General features: G+C 38.3%; 1 protein-coding gene across 8 annotated transcripts in view; it reads left to right on the top strand.

Annotated features, from left to right (window-relative positions):
- Window positions 1–20,848, top strand: part of TPK1 (thiamin pyrophosphokinase 1) — a 421,498-nt gene that overhangs the window by 103,461 nt on the left and 297,189 nt on the right. For 5 of the 8 annotated variants that reach the window (XM_039344056.1, XM_039344057.1, XM_039344051.1 and 2 more), the window contains exons 3-4: window positions 3,019–3,093; window positions 6,202–6,255. In XM_039344056.1, coding sequence (XP_039199990.1) covers window positions 3,019–3,093; window positions 6,202–6,255 — 129 coding nt within the window. The remainder of the gene's footprint in view (window positions 1–3,018; window positions 3,094–6,201; window positions 6,256–20,848) is intronic. The other 3 variants (XM_039344058.1, XM_039344055.1, XM_039344054.1) reach the window with 1 other exon arrangement.

Genomic DNA, 20,848 nt, shown 5'->3' with positions numbered 1-20,848 from the left:
GCTTGGCAGCAGTCTGCACAAACTCTACCAAATGTGCCCTGCAGGGGGCGCATGAAGAGCACAGGCGCAGAGCAAGGCCCCACCCTCCCCAGAGACTCATTGTGCAGCAACCGGACTGACTTCTTCTCATGCACGCAGGTCAGCGAAGGGGAGGCCACCGCAGCACCCAACTCCTGCGCCTGTCAGCTGGCGACCCCCAAACTTGCGCTTGTCAGCTGGGAGGTCTGGCGACAGCCGTGGGTCTCCTTTGCCACGCCGCCCGTCCTCGACTCCTCCTCTGCCCGTTCATGTCGAGCCTGCCGGGGCTTGACAGGGAGAGAGGGAGGGAAGGAGGAAGGGATTCCTCCTCCTCTCCTAAGCTTCAAAGCACGATCGGCTTCCCAAGGGCGCCACAATCCTCATGAAAGAGGGGGAGGGGGGAGAAGTAAAGGGGGCGAGAAAGCTCGCAATGGGCTTGAAGGAGCACCTGTCAGCGTTGGTGATGAGAAATTCCCCACAAACCCAGGGAAGGGGTGGAGAAAAGGAGCCCCCTTTGGGATGAAACCGCCACCTTCTTCTCCTTGGTTTTACACTCTTCTGTTCCTCGGCAGCCAGGCTGCCAAGCCTCTGCTGGCTGGAACTTCCTTTCCTTCCCTCCCTCTTGGTCTCTTCCTCCTTCCCTCCCTCTCCCATTGTCCCTTCCTTCCTTCCTTCCTTTCCTTCGCCTCCTTCTTTGTCCCTCCTTCCCTCTTTCTCTTCCCTTGTCCCTTCCTTCCTTCCTTCCTTCCTTTCCTTCACCTCCTTCTTTGTCCCTCCTTCCCTCCCTCTTTCCCCTTGTCCCTTCCGGGCGGAAAAGACTAAGGGAGGTGAAGGAAAGGAAGAAAAGAAGGAAGGAAGGGACAAGGGGAGAGAAAGGAGGGAAGGAAGGCAGGCACCCACCCCAGTCCCATCCCAGAGACCCACAGATTCCCCCTCACAGGCACTCTTCAACCTGAGTGATCAGCTGGCCACGCCCCCTGGCCATTGATCAAGTGACCTTGGGACACTGAATGTCATAAGTATGAATCAGTTGTCAAGCATCCGAATGTAAATCACATAATCCTGGGGATGCTGCAAGAATCATAAGTGTGAAAAATGATCATAATTCGCTTTTTCAGTGCTGTTGTAATTTCAAACAGTAACTAAGCGAATTGTTGTAAGCCGAGGACGACCTATGCTTTCCCATTTTTTCCTCTTTTTTTGGTCAAGTTTTTTATTATTAAAAAGTTTTTATTTTCCATTTATTCATACAAAATACAATTTACCATTGGTACCACCTGCCCATTCCCCCCAGGCTGCATCCACCCTCTCTAAACCTTCCCTACTTCCCTCCTCTTTCTCTCCTCCCGTCCTACTCTCTTCCCCTCCCCTTCTCCTCTAACCATCCTACTTCCTCCCTACTCCTTCCTCCCCTCTCATCCCTCTCACACACATGAACGCAGCATAGGGGAAATGCCCAAGCATTTACCATGACTATATTATCATTACACACCCACACACCCACCCTCAACCCTCCCCCCCTCGCTTCCCAGAGCAGAGTACAGAGTTATTAATAAGAAGGTTAACAATAAGAAAAAAAAGAAAAAAAGAAAGAAAAAAGAAAAAAAAGAAAAAAATCATACTTAACCTTTAACTCCCCTTAAATTAAGACATATAAACAAATCTCTACAACAGTTACTATAAAATTTACTCATAAAATAAATGAAACTTTATAGTCCCATATTTTTTCTGAATATAATCTATCCAACTTCTCCATACAATAATATATCTTTCTTGTGTATGATCCTTCAAATAAGCAGAAATTTTTGCCATTTCTGCAAAGTTAGAAACTTTAAATATCCATTCTTCTAAAGTAGGCAACGAGTCCTTCTTCCAATACGAGCCTACTAATAACCTTGCTGCAGTTAATAAATTCAACATTAAAGTAGTTTCTTTGTCATTTAAATCCACAAAGATACCCAATAGGAATAATTGAGGGATGAACTTTATCTTCCTTTTAAAAACCTTTTGAATGTTCTACCAAATCATAATCCAAAAAGCCTTTACCTTTTTACAATTCCACCAAACATGAAAATATGTCACATCCATATTACCACATCTCCAACATTTGGGTTGTAAATTTGGATACATACAAGATAATTTTTTAGGATCTAAATGCCACCTGTAAAACATTTTATAAAAATTTTCCCTCAAATTTTGAGCTTGTGTAAATTTAACATTTCTAATCCAAATTGTCTCCCATAAGTCCAATGGGATCGGATCCTGGATATTCTGAGCCCATTTAATCATACAGTCTTTAACCAATTCTGTTTCAGAGTCTAATTCTATTAAAGCATTGTAAATTCTTTTTATATGGGCCTGACTCTGATCTTTAATCTGAATAACCAGATTTCCATCTTCTAGTGTTATTCCTTCTTTCTTATCTACAGTCCACCTGTCCACTATTTGTAAATATTGAAACCATGACTGTAGAATATTTTCTTGCCTTAATACATCTAGAGATTTTAAATGCCAATCCGAACCTGATTTTGGTCAAGTTTTTGATACCCCCTAGCCAGCTGGATGGGGGGTCACCACAACATGAGGAACTGTATTAAAGGGTCGGGGCATTAGGAAGGTTGAGAACCACTGCTCTATAGGCACTAAAAAACTTTTTATCCCAATGGAGATTTGGCAGAGACTGCAAGCTCCGTATGCCTGGAATGGGGCGCTTGAGAAACAGAGTGTTCCTTTTCGTGTAGTAACACAAGGTTACTTCAAAATGCAGGGAATAGATTTTTAGAAAATAAAGTAACATTATAATTGAATAATAAGGGAAATTTTGGTCACCTAATATAAAATATTTGGAAATCAGTTCAAAATAAGAATTCTGTTTGCCCATTATGAGATAATAGATATTACCGGAAAAAGAGAGGGAATATTTTAGTTTTATGTTGAGAGGAAAGAAATTGTAGAATTGTAAATACTGAAAACAATTTGTCAATATTAACTGTCTTTCAGGAAACCTAAGGTTTTGCCTTCTGATTCTTAATCAGCCTTTGAACAAAGACCATTTTTATCATTTATGGAATAAAGGTAAGAATTAATGTATGCATTTTTCTTTGCCTTTGTTGTCTGGATTCATGGAGAGTGTTTTAGCAAATTTTCAGAGCATGGGAAATCAGAAATCAAAATCCAGTCATTGACAAATAGTGTAAGAATTTTAGCACAGATATCGCAATAGAATTTGTCTTAGAATGCTACAGTAGCAAAAAAATAAAATAAAATCAGAGTAAATTATAAGAAATAATCGAATTGATGCACAAACCATCAGGAGTTATCAGGATGAAGCCTACAAGTATTTGGGTATTTTATGCTTTGGACAACATTAATCATGGAAAAGTTAAAATTTAATAAGTAAAGAATACATCCAAAGAGTCAGAAAATTGCTAGAGGCAAAATTGAACAGTAGAAACTCCATCAAAGACATGGGTAATATCTATGATACAATATACTCATGGAATTTTTAATTGGACACAAGCTGAACTCAATAGTTTAAATCAAAAAACAAGAAAACTGATGACTGTTCACTATTCATTGCATCCTTGTAGTATTGTGAAAAATTTCCATCAGTCAATTGCAAAAGACCACATTTCTTGGATCTGCACATATACAGTACCAATAATTTATAACATCCTCAGTTCTAGGGAAGATTTTGAAGCTTATGAAGACCAACTGATACCAGCTGAAGAACTGGTATCTGTGTCTTCACATTGTTATGAACAGGGTAATAATAGACAGTGCAATAGAGAATGAAGAAGCTAAAGTGCTTTGGAACTTTAGAATTCAAACAGACAGGCATCTGTCATATAATATCCCAGACTTAACAATTGTTGATAAGAGAGATTAAAAAAAAGTTTGGATAGTGGAGATTGCAATACTTAGAGACAGCAGAAGAGAAGAGAAAGAACTGGAGAAAATCACAAAATATGAAGTTTTGCAAACAGACGTAGATAGTCTGTGAATACAAATGTCAAAATCAGTCTAAACAGGTGGATGACTGCAGTCAACATAATAATAAATCTATATTTGAAAACAAGTATATCAGGAAAAAAAGATGGAATTTTCTTTGCTATCAAGTAACTTTCTATACTGAGCAATGTTTTGGTATAGAGTAGGTAACTTTCAGTCACAGAAGCCCTACCTACATTATAAATCGCTACAACTGACAGCTTTATGACTTCAGGCAAAAATAGTCAAGATAAATCTTTCTCTTTTTTTGCAAAGAGCACTAGTAAACCAATGAAGCAAATTCTGAATTTCATCTGTCAGTTCCCACTCAGCAATATGGCAAATGCATTTATGTGGGAAAGAAATCAGGAATATTTGCCAATTAAGTTTGTAATAAATTTTAATTCATCCATGTTGAAAGTATAATTTTGGGAGTATTTGTTTCAGAAAGTTACCAAGAAAGTTGGCTGGTTTAATTACAGTTTTAAAAAGCTGGTAACCTTTTATCATCATCACTGGGAATTACTTTTTTTCTTCCTTCAGTTGTGGATCTGTGAGATTTGAGTAAGCACTATAGAAATGGTGCCCTTACAGATATATAAGTTATGGGAGGTTTGAAGTTATTTCCATGGAAAAATCAATGCTGGATATAAATTCTTACATTCAAACTTCTTATAGTATCTGTAAGCTGAGCCGAAAACCTATTTCCAGCACTCTGGGGTTTCCAATAGCCAGAAAAATTGAAAGTGAGGCAAATTAGGATTTCTGGTGTGATTAGACAACAATAACAAAAGCTAACTTGTTGCAAGTTTCATTTATTAGAGCTATTTATAAAGGATATATATTGCAGTTTTATTAAGCTGAAGCATGTACATTTGCCTTAAGAGGTCCTGTGGAATTAAAAAAGCTGCATAAACTGAACTGTAAAAGTGTCATGAGATGTCTACTTCAAATGTTACTGTAGCTATGAATTTATTAAGTTACAGCAGATGTTACCATGTACCCTTCTTGGTATGAGGGCTAGAAGGAATCTGAGAGCAGGCAGGCTGGTTACATTAATGATGCATAGATGTCAACTGCCTGTCTTTTGATAGGATAGACAAGCAGCAAAAAGAAGAATTAAAATTTGAACTCAGTGTTGCATGTCCCTCCCTCCCTCCCTCCCTCCCTTCCTTCCTTCCTTCCTTCCTTCCTTCCTTCCTTCCTTCCTTCCTTCCTTCCTTCCTTCCTTCCTTTCTTCCTTCCTTCCTTCCTTCCCATCCATTTTCATCTGGTTTTCAGTTTTACCTATATTATCAAATCTCTCCCTTTTACCCTTTGACCAAGAGTCATGCAGATACTGTGTAGTCCCTACTTTAAAAGAAACAAAGAACTTAAATATGATTTCTTGCTGTCATTTTACTTTCCTGGAATTAATTCATGCTAGGACACTATGGAACATTGAAATAGTACTTACAGTAAATGTTTTCTTTCATTATTGCTCAGATATTGTTGCCTAACATTCCTAGGTCAATCCCAGAAGCCAATTGAAATTGAGTTTCATCATTATTAAATCGCATAAAGGTTGCTATCTCTGTCATCTTTACCATTTGCAATATGAAGATCATGATGCTACTTATATTCTGCTTATAAATCCTTGGCTTCTATTATATGATATTGTAGCATTTAAGATTCACTGAGAGATAAAACTCATAACATGTTAACATTAGTATAGTGACATAAATACCATTATAATAATTATTATATCATTAACTGTTGCAAATTAAACACATTACTATGGAATGTTTTTTTCTAAAATTGGGCCTTAGGAGATAGTAAGATTTTTGAATCTTACATCAAATCAAACTGGTATTCTGGAAAACTTGATGAAATAGAGAAATTAAATATCTGATCTAGGAGGTCCTGAAAGGAATCTCTGTCATTATGTAACATTGTATTTGTAATAGACCTCCTTAGTCTTGTGTCCTGCACCAGAGAGAATATGGGAATTTGAATCTGATATTTCTGGAAGATTCTCAACTTCTCCATAATATTTGAAACTTATAAAGCTTAAAAGGCCAGCAGGCTTGGACATATTTACTTAAAAAAAATCCCACTGCACTGAGTGGAGTTGTACACAAATTAGTATACAATAAATATGGAGTACTTGACAGTTATAAAAAGGCCTGCTTTCATTGTCTTATCATTCTGCAGAAACAGATTCTGTTCGCAGCAGAGAAGAAGCTACTTTCAATAGGAGTAATAAAGGTAGCTAAACCAATGTGGCTGTGGGAGTCAAGTAATTACATAAAAATTGAAACTATTTTTTTCATGTTTAATTTTATTGCTGAAGTGGTTTCATCAATTTCTGAGATAAATTGTTAATAACAAAAAACAAAAGGAGCAAAATGCATAAATACATTATAAAAATATATAACGTTTAAAATAAGTGAAAAAATTACAACAGAAAAAATGAAATAGAGAATATAATATATTGATAGAACAGTATCAATTTTTACCCTGATTAATTGTTTCTTGTTTTATTTGCTGGTCTATGATTAAATAAAAATTAATTGTTTGATTATCCATACAAAGTCTATATTTATAGGCAATCCTCTCACAGATAGCAAGATTAATCAGGTCTTCAGTAAACTGAATGAATGGAGCTTTACATTTATCTTTCCAATGTATCAAATGCATTTTAATCCCAGAATTATGGTTACTAGATTTGAGTTGCAAAAATATAGATGATCACTAGACAGCACTAAAAAGTTGGAATCCTATTTATCTCTTTCCTGCCATTGAACAGTCACCCATAATTTTTAGCCCAGATTTTGTAATCCTTCCTATTTTTATTCATAAATATTATTTATAGAATATGAATAAGCTTATTATAGTACTCTAACTAAGGTATGCATCAATAAGGATAGACCTGTATTCTTTAAAAACAGGTATAGTTTCCTCACCACCTGGGCAAAAACACTCATGACTACTGTTTCCTTCTAACATCAAAGTCAAGGTGAATAAAAAGTAATTACCACACCCTTCTCCTCTTTCTTCTTCTCCTTTTTTCTCCTTCTGACAAGCCCAGCCATTGTTAATTGATGTTAGTAGTGTGTCTTTGTAGTATGTCACACCATTTAAGCTTTGATTTTAAAAAATACAGTCCAAACTTCACAATTTAGAACTTGAATTCTTCTGCTGGAAATAGGTAATCTAACTTCATATTTTCCAGTCAGCCCATTCACTAGTATTTGGGACAAAACTTTGGGATAAATAATGATTGGAAAATGATTTTTAGGAACTGGAAGAACTGAAAATTCCCTAAGAGCAAAATGGCCTCCAGCATCAGTATCAGAAATCAAATGTATCATTCAATCTCTAAAACCTATAAGGCACCTGGAAAAGATTTCCTACCCCCAGAATTCTTTAACACTCATATTGATTGGTGGGCCCCATTGTTAACAGGGTTTTCACTCATATAAACAATATAGGTTGCATTCTAGTAGAATGGAAAGTCATCATTAAAGTCCCCTTCTATAAAAAGAGTGAACAGAGGTGATCCAAAAAGTTATAGACTGGTAAGCCTTATTGGAATTGTGACTAAAATACGTTCTAAGCACAATAGAAGACCGAGTAATGGAAACAAGTATCTTAGTGGAGGAACAAACTGAAATAAGACCAGAGCACTCCAGAATAGATAGTTGTTTTACTTTACACCATCTCACAAGAAAGCAACTAACAAATGACAAGAAATCTACTGCATTTGTAGATCTCAATGCGGCTTTTGATTCTATAAATAAAAATATGGAAGAAATTGGCCAAATAAATATGGAACCCAGACTCTTAGTTTTTCTCACAGTTAAGGCCCTCAACTCAGTTAAGGCCCTCTACCCATCCAAAAGTCCAAAAATTTAACAGACAGAGTTGTATTCTAGCCTCAGTGCTTTTTAATCTTTATGCCAGTGATATACCAGGATTCCTGTATGCTTCAGATATTCATATGCCAAAGATCCATGACAAATTTATTAACACCAGAGGAGGAGGGATGGAATGACCATGGAAGGATATGTACATCGTCGGATTGGGATACACAGCCTGTAATGGTCATGGGAGGGGGAGGATTGGAGGACAGATTGGCAGCAATATCACATGGCCGGGTGCAGGAAAGGTGGGAAGGGAAGATAGAAAAAGGGGGAGAGGGATCCCCAGAACTGACATACATGCCAGGGGATGAGACACAGTGAGGAGAGGTAGTATGACCGGAGTGGGTAAAACAGAATGGGTAAGGAAAAGAACAATGGGAAGAAATAGGGCAATGGGACCAAAATGTGAACAAGGAGATGCAGGACAACTAGAACAACTAGGGTTAATTAGAACAGGCAAGCCCGGTACATGATCAATGAGTAGGGTGCGGAGCCAATTAGATTTATAAGCAAACTCCCCACCCCTAATGCTTACTCTGATGATGCTGGCAGTGGATCAGCGAAAGCTAAGACAGTCAATTTTTATTTGTTTTATAAATAGTTGCTTTTATTGTTTTTCACTGCTGTCAACAATAAACGACTGTTTTACACTTATCCCAGAGTTCAAGTATTTTAAAGAGATGCTACCGGGGGAATGGTTATATAAGAGATAGTGTAGCCTATAGGGCAAAATGGGCAGGGCAAGAGATTTGGGCTGTAAAGGTAATAATAATAATAATAATAATAATAATAATAATAATAATAATAATAATAATAATAATAATACCCCAGACTTAACAATTGTCGATAAGAAAGACAAAAAAGTCTGGATAGTGGAGGTGGCAGTGCCTGGAGATAGCAGAATAGAAGAGAAAGAACTGGAAAAGATAACAAAATACAAAGACCTACAAATAGAAATAGAAAGACTGTGGCAAAAGCAAGCAAGGGTAGTACCAATAGTAATAGGCTCCTTAGGTGCAATCCCAAAACAACTGGAGCACCACTTGAACACCATTGACATTGACAAATTCGCTATTAAGTCAATTGCAAAATGGGAAAGTATAGGTAGTCCTCGACTTACAACAATTCGCTTAGTGACTGTTAGAAGTTACAACAGCACTGAAAAAGCAAATTATGATCATTTTTTCCACTTATGATTGTTGCATTATCCCCAGGGTCATGTGATTTACATTCAGATGCTTGACAACTGATTCATACTTATGACATTCACAGTGTCCCAAGGTCACGTGATCAATGGCCAGGGGGCATGGCCAGCTGATCACTCAGGTTGCAGAGTGCCTGTGGGACTCTGTTCCTCCTTCCCACCATCTCCCATTGTCCCTTCCTTCCTTCTTTCCTTCCTTTCCTTCCCCTCCCTTAGTCTCTTCCTCCTTCCCTCCCTCTCTCCCATTATCCTTTCATTTCCTTCACCTCCTTCTTAATCTCTTTCTCCTTCCCTCCCTCTCTCCCATTGTCCCTTCCTTCCTTTCCTTCACCTCCTTCTTAGTCTCTTCCTCCTTCCCATTGTCCCTTCCTTCCTTCCTTCCTTCCTTCCTTCCTTCCTTCCTTCCTTCCTTCCTTTCCTTCACCTCCTGCTTAGTCTCTTTCTCCTTCCCTCCCTCTCCCATTGTCCCTTCCTTCCTCTTTCCTTCCTTTCCTTCACCTCTTCTTAGTCTCTTCCTCTTTCCCTCCCTCTCTCTCATTGTCCTTTCCTTCTTTCCTTCCTTTCCTTCCCCTCCCTTAGTCTCTTCCTCCTTCCCTCTTTCCCATTGTCCCTTCCTTCTTTCCTTCCTTCACCCCCTTCTTAGTCTCTTCCTCCTTCCCTCCCTCTTTCCCATTGTCCATTCCTTCCTTCTTTCCTTCCTTTCCTTCACCTCCTTCTTAATCTCTTCCTCCTTCCATCCCTCTCCATTGTCCCTTCCTTCCTTTCCTTTCCTCTTTGTCCCTTCCTCCTTCCCTCCCTTCCGTTGTTCCTTTCTTCCTTCCCTCTCTCATTGTTCCTTACTTCCCTCCCTCTTCGTCCCTTCCTTCTTCCCCCCCCCTCCGTGCCCGGGAAGGGACAAGGGGAGGGGGATAGGCTGCCAGCGTGGCTGGGGGCTTTACTGCCGGCAAACCTGCCTGTGCATAGGCAGAGACGGAAGAGAGCTCGCCCAGCTCACTTGCTCAGCTTCACCGAAAGGCATGCCGCTTGTTAAGTTAGCAGAAGCTCCAGGATCAGCGCCGGGCTACAGCTGATTCGCATTTCTGCTAAATTAGCAAGCGCATGTTTTCTAGCGAGCAAGTTTGCTGGGCAGGAGCCAAGGAGAGCAGCTACAGCTGCAGAAGCGCGGATCAGCTGTAGAGGCTCACCCCGATCCTGGACAAGAGGGAAGGAAGGAAGGACAGAAGGGACAAAGGGAAAGAGGGAGGGAAGGAGGGACAAAGAGGGAGGCAGAAGGAAGGAAGGAAGGAAGGAAGGAAGGAAGGAAGGAAGGAAGGAAGGAAGGAAGGAAGGAAGGGACAAGGGGAGAGAGGGAGGGAAGGAGGGACAAAGAGGGAGGCGAAGGAAAGGAAGGAAGGAAGGAAGGAAGGAAGGAAGGAAGGAAGGAAGGAAGGGACAATGGGAGAGGGAGGGAAGGAGGAAGAGACCAAGAGGGAGGGAAGGAAAGGAGGTTCCAGCCAGGAGAGGCTTGCCAGCCCAGCTGCTGAGGAACAGAAGAGCGGAAAGCCAAGGAGAAGAAGGTGGTGGTTTCCTCCCAAAGGGGGCTCCTTTTCTCCACTCCTTCCCTGGGTTTGTGGGGAATTTCTTGTCGCCAACGCTGACAGGTGCTCCTTCAAGCCCATCACGAGCTTTCTCACCCCCTTTGCTTCTCTCACCCCTTCCCCACTTTCGTGAGGATTGTGACGCCCTTGGGAAGCTGATTGTGCTTTGAAGCTTAGGAGAGGAAGAGGATTCCCTTCCTCCTTCCCTCCCTCTCTTCCTGTCAAGCCCCGGTGGGCTCGACATGAATGGGCGGATGAGGAGTCAAGGATGGGTCCGGTGGCAAAGGAGACTGGCGCCATCACCAGACATCCCAGCTGACAAGCGCAAGTTCGGGGGTCGCCAACTGACGGGCGCAGGAGTTGGGTGCTGTGGCGGCCTCCCCTTTGCTGACCTACATGCACGAGAAGAAGTCAGTCCGGTTGCTGCACAATGAGTCTCTGGGGAGGGCGGGGCCTTGCTCTGTGCCTGTGCTCTTCATGCGCCCCCTGCAGGTCACATTTGGTAGAGTTTGTGCAGACTGCTGCCAAGCAGCATATTTTCCACAAACAAGTGAGGTAGACCGGGGGGGGAGGGAGAGAAGGCGGTTGACAAGCCCTGCCTAAGACCATTGGAAATATGTCTTTTCCAATGGTCTTAGGCGACCCCTGTGAAAGGCTTGTGGGACCCCCAAAAGAATCACGACCCAAAGGTTGAGAACCGCTGTTCTAGAGTCTCAACATCTTTTTTACATCATGGTGACCAAAACTGGATGCAGTATTCCAAGTATGGCCTTACCAAGGCATTGAAGAGTGGTATTAATACTTCACGTGATCTTGATTCTATCCTTCTATTAATGCAGCCTAGCACTGTGTTGGCTTTTTTGGCAGCTGCAGCACACTGCTGGCTCACATTTAAGTGATTGTCCACTAGGACTCCGAGATCCCTCTCATAGTTACTACTATTGAGCAAGTTACCCCCTATACCATGTTGAAATCCATGAGACATAAAAGAGCCGAAGTTGCCTACCCATGCCCTACACTATACCTGTACATTATATCCACAGCATTCCTCTGATCCACCAATTTTGTCACTTGGTCAAAGAATGCAAAAAGATTTGTCTGACATGATCTGTTTTTGACAAACCCATGTTGGCTTTTAGTAATGACTTTGTTTGCCTCTAGGTGTTTGCTGATTCGTTGTTTGATTATCTTTTCCAGAATCTTCTCAGGTATTGAGGTCAGGCTGATAGGTTTGTAATTTCTTGGATCCATTTTTTTTCCTTTTTTGATGATGGGAACTACATCAGCTCTTTTCCAGTCCTCTGGTAGTTCCCCAGTTATTTCTTATATAGAGAGCAACTCCACTGCCTCTTTTATTTGGTCTGATGGTGATAGTGGTGGAGTTCTGTTTCAGTTTCTGTTTCATACATCCAAGTTTTATTAATTTAGCTTTACATATAATTAGTTTATCTAGTTGTGTTTCCTTTCTGGGCTACATATTAAGATTGCAAGGCATTGAAAGCATGTTTTCAAGCTGTACAGTTATTTTTTTATTTAGACTTTTTCAAATGGTAAATAATATGAAATGCAATTTGGCTCAGTATGCATATGATTCTAACTCTAAAAAGATAGATAATTAGTGTTTAATGGATTTTAATACAAGAGCAGTAAGAGTATATTTAGCTCCTCATTAAGATTTTGGAGGATTGTTTTATATTTTATAAATTTCTCTGCAAGTGGGAACTTAGAAATAATAGAGCTCTATTAGGCAAAGTGTTTGATCAGAGACACTGCATTCAGATCATCCCTGTCTTAATTAAGTATTACTCCTGCACTGGGACTTTATTAATAACATACACAAAAATCTTTTAACATTTCAGAAACAGAATATGCTGAATTCCTGGAAAAAGAATGTTGTTTGCATAAATAATAAGAGATTAGTCTTCTGTTATTTTAAAATGAAGGGAAATGAATAATATTTCACTACGATCCTTTGAGGTTCTGACCTTAAGTTCTTAATAACTGAACAATTGCAGTAGAGTATTGTTTTGATGTATTTGAGAAAAAAACTTAATGGATCATGAGAGCAAAGAGAGAAATTTTAAAAAAGGAAAACTATTATGATTCCTTTTAACATTTAACCAATCCCATTAGAGCAGGGGTGTCAAACTGCTGGCCCGCTATGCAGTTCCATTAAAATTTAGAATAATGGGAATAATTTGTCCATGAGTACACCCCACTTCATTTCCTCTCCCATTTTAGAATGTTATTTTCTGATGGAATCAGAGTCTAGTCATTGCAGGGTGCCAAAATGATCTTACTGCCTTTCGCAGCATTTATCGCTTTATACAGTTTTCCAAGCAGCAAAAGTTAACATAGCAACAGCATAACAACAACATTTTTATTGGTAGATTCTCCTTGTCAATCCTTAAGAATATCTTAGCCAGGGGCAGTTTTCTGCTACATCCTGTTGACGTGAACGAGGTGAGATCATGTGAACTAGGTGAAATCATGTACCAGCCTGGAGTATTTCCCTACATCACTATGGTGATATGAATGGGGTGAGATCATGCATTTGAGCCAAGGCAGTATGCTGCGCACGAACTTTACATGACCTTTATCCCTTCAATTTTCATTGTATTTTCATCAACTTTCTGCATAAAATAAAATATTCTGCTTTCAAACTATATTTATAATATTTAGGTATGACAACTGTATTGGGTCAAATTGTTGCAATTAACTAATACATTAACCATTTCATTGTCCAAATATTTCACTTTAATTGATATAAATTGTTTTCAAAGTTATTTGTTTCCTTTTGTTCTGATTCTACAAGACTTTAATGAACATATTTAAACTTGCTAAAAATCTATAAAAGTATTTCTTGCCTAGATGTCTCAAAATTTATGATGAGTCTTCTTGCAATTCTTCTTACAGATTTGATAAGTTATATGGCACAGAGATTCTGCATGTCATGGTGTATTGTCTCTTTTGAGAAGTTTTCAGATTTCCTTGGATCTTGTGTGACATTCACTATTCAGATCCACCTTTTAGTATTTTCAGTATTGTATATTTCATTTCTATTATTCCTTTAACTACTTTTTGAAAGGCATCATTCTGTAGCCAAAATGTAATATAATAATGTAGTGTTCCTCCCCACCATGAACATTGAAAGATCCTCTTTGTGTTATTTATATGGCTGTGAGGGAAGTTAGCCCCCCAGAAGGAAATATTAAAAAGGAAAATATATTTTTCCTCAAGGATTTTTTTAAAAGTATTTTTTGAAAAGCAGAAACCAAACCTGGCCCCAAATTTCTTTGCCTCAAGCAAGAGTTAACCTCATAGAAATGCAGATATAAGACCATCAGGAAGGTTGGAGCCAGGGAACTCAAGAAGACAAAGAAACTCTTAAGAGTCATTAGCCCAGCCCCAGGGAAGCAGGAGATGACTTTTGGGATATAATAGGACTAACCCATTACCATCAAGTATACCATAGAGGCACACCTAAACTCAGGTCAGAATACGTGACACAGGAAATAGCCTCAAAGTTCAGGACACAGGAACATGAAACTATTCCAAACAAAAGGCTAGAGGGGGTATAAAAACCTACTACACCATGTGCTCACCCCTTCTCTCCTCTGCTCTTTCCTGAAGAACCATCTTTCTGCAATAAACTGTAACCTTCTTCCCAAAGCAGTCACCATGTTTGCTTATTTATTCCTGGCTTGGATGAACCAGGATGAAGACTTTACTTCTAACAGCTGCATCTAGGTGCAACTGTGTCTATATCTGTCTTGTACTTGTTAATTTATTCTTGTCTTTAAGAAAAGCTAAAAATATCCGAGTTTGAACTGTTGCTAATTATATCCTGATAGTTTTATTTGCATCTTTATAATCCTTTTAAAAAGAATGGATTGCTGTTGTATAGATATCTTAGTGTGTTGTCAACCTTACAACTTTTAAAGACCCAATTGTTTTATAATTTTAGTTCTTATAAATAAAGAACTTGATTACATAATTTTAACCAGGCTATAATAATTGTGACTTTATTGAACCCCATGAATATTTTTTGTTTCCATGCAGCTCAAGATAACCTTAAGTGAATTTTAATTTAGTTTAATTTTTTTGGGGGGGGGGGGGCAAAACGACTGACCTCTGAACTTGAAAAGATCTGTTAAACTGTTAAACTGTGAGAACAGTGTCTCTTCTACAATGTTGTTGGACTCTGGGTAAAGAGTAGAGAATTTCCCATTTTACCTAAGTAATTTCAGTGAAGACTGGGTTGACAGATAAACAGTGCAAGATATATTGATGATAACTAAAACTACGTCTTTTGTCATCTTAGAGGATAATTTAGTAGCTTCCATTCATCATATATATGAATTCAAAATTATCAACATTCCTACCAAACTCAATCTCAATACTTGTAATACTTTCTGATTTTATACATATATATTTATTTGGTACATTTATATCTAACTTAGTTTCATGGATTCTAGGCAATTAACATACAAATAAAATTCACACAGTAATAGGAAAAAAATAAATGTATGAAAGTTAAAAATAATCCATACCATGGTTCATATTTATCTTTTTTAAATAAACGTTTTATTAATTTTTGTGGGGTTAGAATGGGGTTAGGGTTGGGATTGGGGTCTAGGTTAGGGTTGGGGTCAGAATTGGGGTTGGGGCTGGGGTTTCCCCAGGTAACATTTTCAATATTTAGCAAATAGCATATCGTCTGGGTACATATATTTAAACAACAATAATAGTTATAGTAATAGGTGATAATAATAAATATGGTTAATTTTCTTAGGCAATATTAGTTAATCACTCCATGTCATCCTTCTTGCTAGTATGTATTCAAAATTACATATCACATTCCTTTCTCTCTAAACCGTTTTTCTAGCCATTGATAAAAATTATCCCATGTTCTAAAGTAAATTGAATTTTCTTTCTCTTTAATCTCTAAAGTCAATCTATCCATTTCTGCACACTCTGGAATTTTTTTAATTAATACTTCTTCAGTTGGTAAGTTTTCATTTTTCCAATATTGGGCAAATACAATTCTTGCTGCTGTTAATACATGTAATATTAGATATCCACTCTCCTTCTCGTAGTTGGCTCCTATTATTCCTAGCAGAAACAATTCTGGCTTGAAATCTATTTGTTTTGTAATCATCTTCTCCAACCATGGATGTATTTTAACCCCAAACCTTTTTGCTTTAGGGCATGTCCACCAGATATGGTAATAAGTACCTGGCCTTTGTTTACATTTCCAACAATTATTTGGGGTATTTTTAAACATTTTCGTTAATCTCACTGGTATCATATGCCATCTGTAAAACATTTTATACAAGTTTTCTTTATATGGCACAGCTTTAGATAGTTTAATATTTCTATCCCATAGTTTTTGCCACCTTTCTAACTCTATAGTGCAGTGGTGGCGAACCTATGGCACGCGTGCCAGAGGTGGCACTCAGAGCCCTCTCTGTGGGCATGTGCGCCTTGCCCCAGAGATGGCAACTGTCCTTCAACCAGCTGTCCGTTAACGTGGCCAGATGCCTCCCAGCACGGCTGGTTTCCCTCCCCCCATCCCATCCCTCCTGGTCTCGCATGCTCTCCTTTTCCCGGGCACGATCCACTGCATCGCCTCCTCAGCTGTTGACCGTCCGTCCAGCTCAGAAGCGGCTTCTCTGAACTGGCGGTGGGCTGCAGAGCCCCAGAGTGCACTGGTCGAGGGGCTGGCAGGCTGTGACTGCTGACAGACACTGTCAGCCCATATGCGCTTGGTGGCCTCTGTGTGCGCGGGCTGATGGTGTCAGGCAGCAGCTGCCCCAGCCCCTGCCTCTCCTTGCCCTGCAACAATGGCACCCTCACTCTGCCTTGCCTTGCCTCACCTCACTCCACAGCATGAGCCTCTTGACCACTGCCAGAGACCCACTGGATCTCCCCAACCCTGCCCGCCCCCACAGGCATCCCTCCCCATGAGCAACATCAAGGTGACCACGCCCACCTTGGCCATACCCACCCAGTGATAAATAAGTGGGTTTTGGGTTGCAATTTGGGCACTTGGTCTCTAAAAGGTTCGCCATCACTGCTATAGTGTATCCAAAATTCTTTGCCCATATTATCAGTTTCTTTTACTTGTTCTTCTTCCATCTTTAGATTTAGTAGAAATCTATAAAGTTTCTTAATCAACTTATCATCTCTCTTTAACAATATTTGATCAAATTCTGTCAGTTCTTTATAAAATCCCATTGTCTTCACATCTTTTTCATATCTTGTTTGAATTTGCAGGTATGGCCACCATGCTAAATTAACACCTTGTTATTGTAGATCTTGTCTATGTTTCAGTTTCCCTTCATTATCCAAAATATTTTTATAAATTACAATTTTATCATAGTTAATTATGTTTGGGTAAGCAAAAGCTTCCATTTTTGAAAGCCATTCAGGTATCTTAATGTAAATTTTTTCTTCTATTTTTTCCCATTCTAAAAGAAGTGCATTCCTTATAAAATGGTTTTGAAAGTATCTATGTATTTTATTCTTTCCGTACACTGAAAGGAATGCCAACCAATCTGCAGGTCATGCCCCTCCAGGTACAATAGTCTTTTGTCTCTAAGCATTATCCATTCTTTAAGCCATGTTAAGATAGTTGCTTGATAGTACAACCTTCAGTCTGGGAGTCCAAATTCTCTACTATATTTAGCTTCTTGTAGCATTTTCAGTTTAATTCGAGCTTTTTTTCCTTGGCAGATAAATTTCAATATTATTGCGTTCAGTTCGTCAAAAAAAAGCTTTTCCCAGTCTTACAGGAATCATTTGAAATAAGAAGAGTACTTTCGGTAAAATGTTCATTTTCTCTGTAGCTATTCTCCCTAACATTGACAATTGAAGATTTTTCCACTTTTCTAAATCCAATTTTATTTGTTTTAACAATTGTGTATAATTATCTTCTTTTACTGTTCCACATCTCGCTGTTAAATAGATTCCCAAGTACTTAACTTTTTTAACCATTTGAAGATTTTTTTTTGTAAGTTGGCTTTTCTGTTTTTCTGTTAAATTCTTTGTCAAAACTTTAGTCTTTTCTCTATTTATTCTCAGCCCTGCCACTTCTCCAAATTTTTCTATTTTCTCCAGCAGTTTAGTACTTGTTTCAATTGGCTCTTCCAGTATAAAAACCAAATCATCTGCAAATGCTTGTAATTTATATTTTTCTTGTTTATCTCGAGTCCTTTAATTTCTGCATCTTGTCTAATATTTCTATTCAGTATTTCCAATGTTAATATAAATAGCAGTGGGGATAGAGGATATTCCTGTCTTGTACCCTTTTAATTTTGAAATTTTCTGTACAATCTCTATTTACAATTATTCTAGCAGTCTGTTTATCATAAATTGTTTGGATTGCATTTATGATTTTTTTCCCAGAATCCATTTCTGCAAGCCGTTGAAATATAAATTACCAGTTTATATTATCAAACGCTTTTTTTGCCTGAAGGAATATTAACGCCATCTGTTTCCCTGGATTAGTTTCATAATATTCTAGCACATCAAGAATCAATCTTAAGTTATTTTTTATCTGTCTTTTAGGCAAAAAGCCATTTTGGTCTGTATGTATAAATTCGATCAGAAATGTCTTAATTCTTTCTGCCATTATCAAGGCAAAAGTTTTATAGTCTACATTCAGCAACCATATTGGTTTATAATTTTTTATTTGTGTCAGATCGGTATCTTCTTTAGGTATTAGAGTAATATTAGCTTCAGTCCACGTCTTTGGTATTTTAGTCTCAAATAGAATTTCGTTGCACAGGTCTTTCAAAATCGGACTTAATACATCCTGTAGTGATGTATAAAATTCTGCAGGCAGTCCGTCTGGACCTGGAGTCTTATCTCTTTTTTTTTTGCCTTTTTATGGCTTCTATAATCTCCATCATTGATATTTTTCCATTTAATATGTTTCGAATGTTCTCTGGAATTTTTGGTAAGTCTGCTTTTTTAAAGTACTACTGTATTTTTTTTTTGGAGATTTCATTTCCCTTGTAAAGTATTTCATAATACTCTATAATGATTTTTTTCATCGTATCATTTTGGAACTGTAGTTCTCCTTTTAGATCTTTTACCTTATTTATCATTTTTTTTCTTTTTCTTTTTTCAGTCTCTTATCAGTGATGGCGAACCTTTTAGAGACCGAGTGCCCAAACTGCAACCCAAAACCCACTTATGTATCATCGGGTGCCGGGTGGGTGTGGCCCATTGGGTGGGTGTGGCCCATTGGGTGGGCGTGGCTTCAGTGGTAATGGCAGACTGGATGGGACTAAAAAGTTCAATTGATCAATTCCAACTTTATGAGATCTTTTTTTTCCCACCAGAAATTGAAATTGATTGATTGAAACTTTTTTGTTTGCACATGGCGGCAGAGGTCCAAACCGAAAAGGTTTTATAAAACCCAGCTGAAGGCCTAGGACAGGGGTGATGGTGTGCATGCCCACAAAGAGGGCTCTGCGTGCCACACGTTCGCCACCACGGGTCTATACGCTACCCATCTCCCCGGCTTATTAGCATTTTCAATGTAGTTCTCTTTAGCCCATTTAATCTGTTTAGCCATTATTTCCATCTCGGCCAGATTTTATTTATTTGTTTGTTTGTTTGTTTGTTTATTTATGAGACTTATATACCGCTTTAAGTGCGAGCACTCTCTAAGCGGTGTACACCAGTAAGCAATGTATATATATTTACATTGCCCCCAACAATCTGGGTCCTCATTTTACCTACCCCGGAAGGATGGAACGCTGAGTCAACCTTGAGCCGGTGAGATTTGAACTGCTGACCTGCTGAACACAGTCAGCTAAAGTGGCCTGCAGTACTGCACCCTAACTGCTCCGCCACCTCGGCTATGCTTTATTATCTCCATTTCTTTCTTAAGTATTTTCTTTCGTGGATCTATTTGTAATTCTGATTCCAGCTTTCTAAGTTCTTCTCTCAGCTTTAACTGTAGTTGTTTCTTTTCTTTATTCTGTTTAGCAATGTAGATTATAGCCACCCCTCTGAAATATGCTTTAGCCATATGCCATACATTTTGAAGCCATATTTCTTCCTTCTTATTTATTTTAAAGACGAATTCCATTTCCTTTGTCGATAGCTGTAGAAATTCTTTTTCTTTCAGTATAGATTTATTCAGGGATCATCTTGGTATTTTCTTAATTCCTTTCCAAGTCATTTTTATTGGATTGTGGTCTGCCCAAATATTGGTTTCTATCTCTACTTCTATCCCAAAGATATCCATATCATATCAATTCTGGACCAGGATTTATGTCTATTTGAATAAAATGTGTATTGTAATTTCTCTGGGTTTTTCTCTCTCCATATATCTTGGACACAGAATTCTTCTGTCATTTTTGAAAATGTTTTAGGTAGTATATTTCCTCCTTTTCTCCCTTGTTTAGCACTTTTATAGTCCGGGGGTCCATCTACTATTGCATTAAAATCTCCATTATACGAAGATTTTGGTAATTTAAATCTAATATTTTTATACAGTTTTTGATAGAATTGCTCTTGTTTATCATTTGGTGAGTGTATTGCTACCATCAATATCTATTTTTGATCCATTATAATTTCTACCATTAGAATTCTCCCCTCTTCATCCGCATAAAATCAGCCATAGTCATGTAATGATGTTGCTTTGCAATTGTCATGACTTACAACTGAAATTGTTGCTTTGCAATTGTCATGATTTACAACTGAAATTGTGGGCTCAATTACAGTCTTAATTCGAGGATTACTCATATGTAGTATCTGGCTTGCATATACAAGTTTTTGTATATAAATTTTTATGAGATTTTCATGCTGTTGACGCATAATATTGCTATGACAGTACATCTACTCATTGGAATCCTTAAATATAGTCATATGGATTAAATTACAGTATATAGAAAGTTATGACTGAAGTACAGCAGCAATACTACATAAAGTAAGTGAAATGCTTTTTTGTTCATAGGCTCAATAGTATTGCAAGTATGGGACAGGAATGAAAAGGAGAAGGAAGTATACCAATCTTCTTCAAGCATTTATAAAAATCAATAGATTGTGACAAATTTCATTTTGCAAGGTTGTTCTTTATTCATCAACAAGCTATTTTTAATAATTTCATCTACAAAGGATGTTTGTGATTTTTG

Source organism: Crotalus tigris, unplaced genomic scaffold (genome assembly GCF_016545835.1).
Source record: "Crotalus tigris isolate CLP2741 ecotype Arizona unplaced genomic scaffold, ASM1654583v1 scf7180000017888.547151679:1136858, whole genome shotgun sequence".
Lineage (NCBI taxonomy): Eukaryota > Metazoa > Chordata > Lepidosauria > Squamata > Viperidae > Crotalus > Crotalus tigris.
Note: the sequence above shows the minus strand (reverse complement) of the source record. Positions and strands in the feature narration are given on the sequence as shown.